The sequence below is a fragment of the Nicotiana attenuata genome, unplaced genomic scaffold (genome assembly GCF_001879085.1).
Source record: "Nicotiana attenuata strain UT unplaced genomic scaffold, NIATTr2, whole genome shotgun sequence".
NCBI classification, from domain to species: domain Eukaryota; kingdom Viridiplantae; phylum Streptophyta; class Magnoliopsida; order Solanales; family Solanaceae; genus Nicotiana; species Nicotiana attenuata.
The window spans coordinates 35,669-46,785 of record NW_017672627.1 but is presented as its reverse complement, the minus strand read 5'-3'; the positions used below and the strand labels follow the sequence as shown (position 1 = coordinate 46,785).

Genomic DNA, 11,117 nt, shown 5'->3' with positions numbered 1-11,117 from the left:
GTGAGAGGAGAGAGAAACGAGAAAATATACCCCTCTTATGGGAAGAGAAAAACACCATTGTAAGGCTCTGAACCTCTTCATGGAGAGGCAGACCAAACAAATATTATCAATAAAGGTTTCTAATGCTTCTCCCCCTAATTCTGAGTTCTTAATTTAGTTTCTTTCATTTGGTCCAACGGATTATTACGATTTGCTATGATTATCCCGGGATTAATTTATATTGTTTAGTACTCGTAAGATGTGTAACATTTTTTGAGCAAACAATTTGGCGCCGTCTGTGGGGATTTCATAGCAAAATCGCGTAGTTCTTCCCTGGACCAAAAGAAAAGAAGCGCCAAACTCGAAGGGGAGCTCGAAGATCTCAAACAAAGATCTAAGTCCTCACTCTCTCTCCAATCTCAGATAGTGCAAACAAGAAGAAGGGGCCCCCTCCTTTCCTCAGGGGAGGTCTCTGTAAGGCATACGAACTCCGGTCGGAAACCGGCACGGAGATATCTCGAGCCGAGATTCGCCACAAGACAGCCTATATACCCTGGTTGGGAAGACAATGGGTAAGCCGCTCAAGGTATCGAATCCAAAACGAGTTGCAGCACTCGATACCCACAATATGGGATTCAGGCTCTGTGCCTTCGTCATCAAGATCGACAAAGTTCAACAGCAGTTGAACCGGGACTCAGGCGATGTGCCTTCGCCAAAAAGTCCAACTACGGTTGAACTAAGTCAGGCTATGCGCCTTCGCCAAAAAGTTCAACTACGGTTGAACCTAGACGGGCTACGCGCCTTCATTAGCAAATTCAACTACGGTTGACCCGGGACTCAGGCTATATGCCTTCGCCAAAAAGTTCAACTACGGTTGAACCAAGACAGGCTATGCGCCTTCATTAGCAAGTTCAACTACGGTTGAACCGGGACTCAGGCTATATGCCTTCGCCAAAAAGTTCAACTACGGTTGAACCAAGACAGGCTATGCGCCTTCATTAGCAAGTTCGACTACGGTTGAACCGGGACTCAGGTTATATGCGCCTTCGCCAACAAATTCAACTACGGTTGAACCAAGACGGGCTATGCGCCCTCATTAGCAAGTTGAACCAGGACTCAGGCGATGTGCCTTCGCCAAAAAGTCCAACTACGGTTGAACCAAGTCAGGCTATGTGCCTTCGCCAAAAGTTCAACTACGGTTGAACCAAGACAGGCTATGCGCCTTCATTAGCAAGTTCGACTACGGTTGAACCGGGACTCAGGCTATATGCCTTCGCCAAAAAGTTCAACTACGGTTGAACCAAGACAGGCTATGCGCCATCATTAGCAAGTTCGACTACGGTTGAACCAGGACTCAGGCGATGTGCCTTCGCCAAAAAGTCCAACTACGGTTGAACCAAGTCAGGCTATGTGCCTTCGCCAAAAAGTTCAACTACGGTTGAACCAAGACAGGCTATGCGCCTTCATTAGCAAATTCAACTACGGTTGAACCGGGACTCAGGCTATATGCCTTCGCCAAAAAGTTCAACTACGGTTGAACCAAGACAGGCTATGCGCCTTCATTAGCAAGTTCGACTACGGTTGAACCGGGACTCAGGCTATGCGCCTTCATTAGCAAATTCAACTACGATTGATCCAAGACTCAGGCTATGTGCCTTCATCATTAAATCAACCGAGCTCGACCTCGCTCGAACTATAAGGATGGACGCCTTCGTCCTCAACTTTAGCAAGTTCAACCACGGTTGAACCAAGACTCAGGCCAAACGCCTTCATCCGTGAAAGCAAAGCCCGACCTCCAACTAATCGAAGCGCAGGATAGGCACCCTCGCCATCCAAGTAAGTTCTCCCAACTCGAATTAAGATTCGGGCCACGTAAAGTTCGGCCCTGGTCGAACTACGAGGCTGCATTTTTTACTATCACGACCGGTAGTTCGACCTCGTCCGAACTGGGACTAAGGCTAAACGCCGCTATCGCCAAATAACGGCCAAGACTCGCCCGCATCGAGTTGAAAAAGCAAGGCCATCAATTATATTATGGCTAAGGCCATCGTCGCCAACAGTCGACCTAGATTCGACTAAGGTGAATAAACGACTCGACGACAGTCGAAGTCGCCTTTATGGCTAAGACCGTCGATTCTGTCACGACTAAAGTCGTCGATCTAAATTCGACTAGGGCCGCCAATGCCGACGTTCAACAAAAAGCGCAACAAAAACTCTAAAGAACGAAAGAAAAACAGTGACACAAAATAAGCACAAGGCAGGCAATAGAAAAGAAAACTTATATATTTACAAAGTCAAATTGCGGGTCATCCCCGCTTACACCCGGCCAAGGCCGATCAATACAAGAAATAAAAAGAAAAACAACAAGAAACATCTAAACGCCAAACGGCGAACAAGACAAGAAAAAATTGCATCATCATCTTTTTTACTCGGTGCCGTCCGCGCCACCGTCTGCACCAGCGTCAGCCTCGGGCGTCGCCGCATCAAAACCACAGTCGGCACGGGCCTCACGAGCCTTCTGACGCGCCCCCTCGAAAGCAGCTTTGGTCACGACGCCAGCCTCCCACAAACTCTTATATACATCACGTTGGGCCTCGGCAAAGACCCAAAGTTCTCGAGCCTGGCTGGAAGAAGCGACTTGATCCCGTAGCCGCTGATTCTCTTCTTCCAAGGCCGTGATTCGGTCCGCCATGACCTGGGCGTCCTGCTCGAAGACACCAATCCGCTCCTCGAGACTCGCCTCTCTAAAGGCCGCAGCATCCCTTTCCAACGCCCGTTGGGATTCATGCACGCGGATAGCTTCCTTCAACGCCCCGGCCCTCGACGAGGCATCCCTCACTTGAAGCTTCAATGCCGCGACTTCATCCTCTAACGCGGTTACCTTCCCGCTCCATGCCGCAGTGACCTCCGCCGCCTTCGCCTGGTCACGAAGCTCGCACTCAGCTGCAGCCCTCTTTACCGCCTCGAGCTCCTCATCCTTTCGGCGGAGCTGCTCCTCGAGAGCACTCGTCCTGTCAAGTGCTTGCCGCATCTGAACCTCCCGCCTCGCCAGCTCTTCGACCAAGGCCCGGCTACGAGGATCGTTCCTCAAGCGCTCCCGCAACTCTCGACACTGATCCCGGTAGCGGCGATACTTCTCCAGCGCCCGCAAAAATATCCCCGAGCGGACCTTGGCTCGACGGATGCTCTCCACCTCCAACAGATAAGACTGCAAAGCAAAGACAACGATCAGAATAAAAGAATAAACCTAAGGTAAAGAAGAAGCGAACCGACGTAACAGTACATACCCTCAAGCTCATCACGGCTACTTCATTCATCAGCCCGACATCCGTAACGCCCCTCAGCGACGTATTCTCGGCCTCCGAGCACAGCAGCTCGAACTGCGGCACCAAGCTTTCCCCTTGGAGCAATAAGTTCAATTCCGTGGGAACCTCGATAAAACGAGATCGCCCCTCTGCGCGCACCGCTGCATTGGTGGAGCCTTCCTGGAACATACGGACGTCGTCGGGGTCCAAGTCGGATTCAGACTCATCCTCCTCACCCACATTAGCAGCCGCTGAGGAACTACCTCCCGTCTCAGCGACTGGAACCACCAATTGAGCCGCCGAAGCGACGGTATCATCACGGCCTAAGCCAACCGGGGCAACCCCCATTGTTTGTCCGCCCTCAGGGGCAGGCACCGCAGCAGCACTCCTCTCCGCGTCCGCCGGCGGGGAGTCCAAATTAATTACCACAGGAGGAGCCGGCGCGAACGCGACCCTACGCCTTATCAACGGCCTCTCCTCCTCCCCATCTGATGACGACTCCGCTCTAGGGCGCACAACCCCCGATGGCCCCTCGTCCCGAAGTAGGGTCCGTGATGGAGAAGAAACCGCTGAAGACTCGACTGATGCCGCCCTCGGTGTTGAGCGCGACACTGGCGCTGCAGTAAGCCGAGCAACTGCACCAGGCCGACGGAAGGCCAACTGAGGGGCCCTGACGCGGCGCGCCCTCCCTAATCACAAGAAAACAACGTTACGAAATAAAGCTGAAACAAAGCGGAACAGAAGAAAAGACCAATTTTTTACCTGCCATAGGCCTACGGCCATGCCTCTCCTAGAAAGACGCCCACACACGTATCCCCCTCGTATGGGGGAGTACGGCCTCGACCCATTCGCGTATCCAAGGCAATGGGGGCGGCGGCGACCTGTCGGCTACAAAAAAGACACGAGTTAACGCTCATAAGCACAGATCATAAAGAGGGGAATAAAAGAATTCAACCACTAAAGAACTTACGTGCATGGTTCCAGGCCTCTGGGAACCCAGTAGCATCCGCCACCAGGTGTTGGGTCCTGATATAAAAGAAGTGCTCGAAAGGGCGGGGGTCGACCTCGTCATCCAATCTCGTGACCAGGCCCCTCGCCCCACGAGGGCACGCCTGAATCATGGTGCCACGGACTCTCTGGGGAGCGTAGAGACTCAGCACGTGCTGCAGCGTGACCTCCCTACGGGCCAATTCCGCATATTTGATGAACATCGCCAACAATTTGTAGAGGGAAGGAGTGAGCTGACCTGGGCACACCCCGTAATGACGGCAGAAATCCACCACCAGCATTGGGAGCGGGATATTGAACCCCAACCTGAAAGGATAGGCGTAAAAAACGCAGTATCCCCTACGGTCGGTGTGGACCCTCTCCTCGCTTCTAGCGAGAACGATGTCTGCATGGGTAGGAACGACACCCTGTTCCCGCAATCGGGCCATCCCGATTTCCCCCATCAACGGGGCTTCATCCACCGGTTCCTCTCCACCGTCGACGGTGAAATCGATCGCCGGACCTCCAAGCCGAGGAACCACCTCGTCAACCGACGGGATTTCGCCGGACTCCATCTGTTCTGCACCTCCCATTGTCGGAGATGGTCCTTCAACTACCGGAAAATCTACCGGAGGAGCACCGTGAGAAGAACTGACTGCCATTGTTGATCTACTGAAGACAAATGTTGTCACAATCAAAGGAAAGAAAAGAGAAGATGAATTAGCAAAACGAAAAAGTTTCTTCAGAATCTCTCTCTCAGATGAACAATGAAAATATGAGGAATAAATGCCTCAACCCACCTTTATAGGCAACATAAATGGCTTTTGCGAAGCCCAATGGCCATCATTAACTGCACGACCAACCGTAAAACGGTTCGGTTCTGTCGTAACAAGCGTCATTATGACGAGCTCCATAAAGCGGCTTCTCAGCCATCCGCCAGCATACCGCCGTCAGAACAATCGCTACGACCTGTGAACACTGAAAGAATGTGTCGTACGCCGTTAAAATTTTGGACGACCAAATACGTACTCGGTGCATATTCATTCCCCTCCCTACAGCCATCTTCAATATATGAAAGGCTACGGCCAACCTCAACATATGAAAGGCTACGGCCATCTCTAATGTATAAAAGGCTCTCCAATGTACGAAGGGCTACGGCCAGCGCCAACGTGTAAACGGCTAAGGCCACCGCCGCCAATAAGACGACCCCCCCTTATTCGAGTTGTTTTCAAATCACAATCGACGAAGTCCGCTCATCGAGCTCGGCCGAGGCCCGACCTCAATAAGCGGAGGGACTAACTATATGGGTCAAAATCCGACCCCACGATAATTAACGGAGTTAATCTCGTCCTGAGCTAATACATAATTAATAAAGTGGTATGGCCACTTTATTCGTAACAGGACTCGACTCTGGTCCGATTTAATCTACGAGGGTACGGCCCAGTCATTCCCCCATGGGACGGAACTTCAGCATGGCCACGGCCATTTATTGCCAGCTCACAAAGCTCACATCTATAAATACGAAGAGCAGTAGCCCTAGAAAAGGGGGGCTTCTTGACCACTAGTGAGAGGAGAGAGAAACGAGAAAATATACCCCTCTTATGGGAAGAGAAAAACACCATTGTAAGGCTCTGAACCTCTTCATGGAGAGGCAGACCAAACAAATATTATCAATAAAGGTTTCTAATGCTTCTCCCCCTAATTCTGAGTTCTTAATTTAGTTTCTTTCATTTGGTCCAACGGATTATTACGATTTGCTATGATTATCCCGGGATTAATTTATATTGTTTAGTACTCGTAAGATGTGTAATATTTTTTGAGCAAACAGGAAGTGCTTTCATGTGCAAAATCAAATAAATCGATACTCCAGGGGAATGTAATGGCATATTTGAGAAATTTTCGTTACAATGCGGCGGTATGCAAGACAAAATGGGAGAGTTCCGGTGGACTTGCAGCCGGAATTTACGAGTTTATTGACATTCTCAGATTAGATTCCGCCAATCGGATCATCACTCGTTACTTCGTCGATCTCGATTTCGCAGCTGAGTTCGAAATCGCGAGGCCGACGAATCAGTATGGAAAATTACTACAGTCATTGCCGAAGGTTTTTGTTAGCAAAATTGAAGAGTTGAAGCAGATATTGAGAGTAATGAGCGACGCGGCGAGACGGTCGCTGAAAAGCAGAGGCCTTCACATTCCTCCGTGGAGAAAACACCGGTTCATGCAGAACAAGTGGCTCGGTTTGTACAAACGGACAACTAATATCATGCCGTCGGCGAACTCGCCGGCGTGGTTATCTCCGTCAAAGGATACGAGTGGAATAAAGTGCAGGACCGTCGGGTTTCACGCTGCCGTCGTGAACGGCGGTCTGTTGTTTCCCGCGACAACCCGTACTAGATGAGATACCAGCAATTAATCAAAATTTTGAATAACGTAATTAATAGTACTATCGCTTATTGTCCGTTTCATTTCATATTATATTTGATTAGACTTGGAATTTTATTAACAAGATTATTTGATTCGTACTTTGTACTTTATACTGACAGTGTTCTGAATAAAAATGTAAACCTACTAATTGAAAAATTATTCCATAAGAATTTATTTACATGTTTAAATTCAACAGTTTGATGAATAAGTTGTTTCAACTATTAACATTCACCAAATCTCCTGAGTAATAAACCAAGAATATTTATATATTGACAGTATTCCGATTAACTCTTTAATTTACATGAACAAGTACAGTGCTTTTAAATTTGCATTGAGCATGTTTTCAATATTGATATATTGGCAGTATTCCGAGCAACTCGTTAATTTAAAATTTCTTTTTGAAAAATTAGAAGGGTAGTAGTTGCCAAATTTGGAACATGAACAAGGGCATGTTTTGGAGAAAATCAGTTTATTGCTCACCACTAGGGTGTACATAGGTCGGGTTGGTTCGAATTTTCTAATTACTAAACCAAACCAATTCTATCGGGTTATTACACTTAAAGACCAAACCAAACCAATAAAAGTCGGATTTTTCGATCTCGGTTTTTCTCGGATTTTTCGGGTTTTCGGATTTTTTCGGTTTTTTTTTCATTAAGTCTTCATAGCATAAAATATAGAATTTGTGCTCCAAATATTTCTTAATCCTAGTAAGATAGAACTATATAAGGTATTTTTTCAATAAATAACATAAGTATGAGATGAGTCACGGCATCGTACTAAAATATTCAACAATAAAGATAATAAAATCGCATAAAATAAATATTATTAATAAGCCATAATAAAAACAAACATAATTTGAAATTACTAATAAGTTGCTAAAATAAGTACGACTAATAAGTCCTATATTATTTACATGACCAAACACTAAAAGAAAAATAAGTTATGCATTTTATCTAAACTACGGAAAAACCAAGAAATAAATATCCAACACTATTTTCATTCATAGTACAATTGAATTGAATGTCTTTTATTAACATTAGTATTGATTTTATATATGTTTAAGATTTATTTGAGTTTTTTTCTTTTATGAACTATAAAATTTATTGGAGCATCCAAAAATTATAAGTCCAAGCTTGAAATAATACGTGAAAAGATAAAACTATGAAAAAGTTTAATAAATATTTATAAACTGCACTACAATAAATAATTTTATGTATTAAATATATTTAAAACTTCTATACATATAATATCGGGTTGGTTTGGTTTCGGTTTGACTTTTTTTAGTTAAAACCAAACCAAACCAAATATGGTCGGGTTTTTTTTTCCAACACCAAACCAAATCATAGTCGGGTTTTTTTTCTCGGTTTGACTCGGATTATCGGGTTGGTGCGGTTTGTCGGTTTCATTTGTACACCCCTACTCACCACTACAGGTGTTGGAAAATACACTTTAAATGTTCTAGGGCTGAGGAACTAGGGGTTCATCCTATGACGTAAGGATTTTCACCGACTAGTGATTCGAGTTGTGTTGCTGCAAACGATTCACTCGCTTCGTAAAAATATTGTTAGTCTCTTAAACTAGCGTTTTATCACAATATAACAAGTACTAATTAGGTATTTTATGTCCATCAAATTAGAATAAATTAATATTAGTTGATTGTTTAATTTATCCACAATATGTACGCGACAAATGCACATTGCATTTTGTGTGGGAAAGTAGGATTTTTATATTTATAATTCAGTGGTCAGAGCAGCTTCGTTGACACTTGACAACATGAAAAATCCAGTTTCAAAATAGAGTCCGGAATCAAAATGTTGTTATTTTGGACTCAAAATATACAAATAGGTTGCAGCGTGACCTCCCTACGGGCCAATTCCGCGTACTTGATGAACATTGCCAACAATTTGTAGAGGGAAGGAGTGAGCTGACCCGGGCATACCCCATAATGACGACAGAAATCCACCACCAGCATTGGGAGCGGGATATTGAACCCCAACCTGTAAGGATAGGCGTAAAAAACGCAGTATCCCCTACGGTCGGTGTGGACCCTCTCCTCGCTTCTAGCGAGAACGATGTCTGCATGGGTAGGAACGACACCCTGTTCCCGCAATCAGGCCATCCCGATTTCTCCCATCAACGGGGCTTCATCCACCGGTTCCTCTCCACCGTCGACGGTGAAATCGATCGCCGGACCTCCGGGCCGAGGAACCACCTCGTCAACCGACGGAATTTCGCCGGACTCCATCTGTTCCGCACCTCCCATTGCCGGAGATGGCCCTTCAACTACCGGAAAATCTACCGGAGGAGCACCTTGAGAAGAACTGACTGCCATTGTTGATCTAATGAAGACAAATGGTGTCACAATCAAAGGAAAGAAAAGAGAAGATGAATTAGCGAAACGAAAAAGTTTCTCCAGAATCTCTCTCTCAGATGAACAATGAAGATATGAGAAATGAATGCCTCAACCCACCTTTATAGGCAACATAAATGGCTTTTGCGAAGCCCAATGGCCATCATTAACTGCACGACCAACCGTAAAACGGTTCGGTTCTGTCGTAACAAGCGTCATTATGACGAGCTCCATAAAGCGGCTTCTCAGCCATCCGCCAGCATACCGCCGTCAGAACAATCGCTACGACCTGTGAACACTGAAAGAATGTGCCGTACGCCGTTAAAATTTTGGACGACCAAATACGTACTCGGCGCATATTCATTCCCCACGGCCATCTCCAATATATAAAAGGCTACGGCCGTCCTCAATATGCGAATGGCTACGGCCATCTCCAATATATAAAAGGCTACAGCCATCTTCAATATATGAAAGGCTACGGCCAACCTCAACATATGAAAGGCTACGGCCATCTCTAATGTATAAAAGGCTCTCCAATGTACGAAGGGCTACGGCCAGCGCCAACGTGTAAACGGCTAAGGCCACCGCCGCCAATAAGACGACCCCCCCCTTATTCGAGTTGTTTTCAAATCACAATCGACGAAGTCCGCTCATCGAGCTCGGCCGAGGCCCGACCTCAATAAGCGGAGGGACTAACTGTATGGGTCAAAATCCGACCCCATGATAATTAACGGAGTTAATCTCGTCCTGAGCTAATACATAATTAATAAAGTGGTATGGCCACTTTATTCGTAACAGGACTCGACTCTGGTCCGATTTAATCTACGAGGGTACGGCCCAGTCATTCCCCCATGGGGACGGAACTTTAGCATGGCCACGGCCATTATTGCCAGCTCACAAAGCTCACATCTATAAATACGAAGAGCAGTAGCCCTAGAAAAGGGGGGCTTCTTGACCACTAGTGAGAGGAGAGAGAAACGAGAAAATATACCCCTCTTATGGGAAGGGAAAAACACCATTGTAAGGCTCTGAACCTCTTCATGGAGAGGCAGACCAAACAAATATTATCAATAAAGGTTTCTAATGCTTCTCCCCCTAATTCTGAGTTCCTATTTTAGTTTCTTTCATTTGGTCCAACAGATTATTACGATTTGCTATGATTATCCCGGGATTAATTTATATTGTTTTGTACTCGTAAGATGTGTAATATTTTTTGAGCAAACAATTGTAAAAGTCGATCAATATTTCGAGGTTATTTTAGTCGTTCAACATTTAACATAAATTATTCGTGCTTTTATAATAATACTAGTCTTAGGGTACGCGCTTTGCGCGTGTACCCATATCAATGAGTATACAATTTTTTAAAAATCACGTATATATTATTAGACAATGTGGTTGAGTTCTATAAAAATAAAAATTAAAGAAAACTTGCTGAAAATGATAAAAGTTGCTCCCATTTAGCAAGCTCAACTAAATTAAGTTATATTGTTCTACATAAGTTTTCAAATGCCTTATTGTGATTTTTCGAGAACTTATGTAAAGATATCTTATGACAGTTATTTTTATTTCTCTAACCTAATAGTGAAATAAAACAATAATTTTTTTTTATTACAATTCTTTAAAGGTTTGCCAAATAACACAAACTGAAAATTGTATTTTTTGGTCTTTAAAAGATTTGAGTATGAAAAGGTTGATAATATACTCCCTAAAGATTTGACTGTGACAATACAAAGTCTAAAAAATTTAATATTGGAACTAATATTTTATAATCGGGTCGTCTATTTTTTGGTTCGTCTTATGAATTATTAATTTAAAAAAGTATTGAATTAAATTCTTTTGCTAATTAGTTAATTCAAAGTATTAATTAGTTATTTTCAAAATTAAAGGAAATAGTTTACTCATTTAAATTTCTAATAGTAGTACCTCATTCCAAATTTTAAATATTTAAGTGTAATTATAACTTTATCCGGTAAGAATTATATTTTCAGATAGTGAAAAAGTATATGTTTGGATCTTTTTATTTGTAAATCATCAATGTTTTTGACTCATTCCAAACAGTTATTGTTCAA

The 11,117-nt window shown here is 44.6% G+C and overlaps 1 protein-coding gene across 1 annotated transcript; it reads left to right on the top strand.

Moving 5' to 3' along the window:
* The first annotated feature begins 6,150 nt into the window (after positions 1–6,150).
* On the top strand, positions 6,151–6,672 carry LOC109213894. The gene has a single exon (XM_019377728.1). The coding sequence runs from the start codon at positions 6,151–6,153 to the stop codon at positions 6,670–6,672; it is 522 nt and encodes a 173-aa protein (XP_019233273.1).
* Positions 6,673–11,117: the final 4,445 nt, after the last annotated feature.

Coding starts and splice junctions, on each gene's coding strand:
- LOC109213894 (XM_019377728.1), top strand. CDS start 6,151: ATGGCATATTTGAGAAATTTTCGTTACAATGCGGCGGTATGCAAGACA.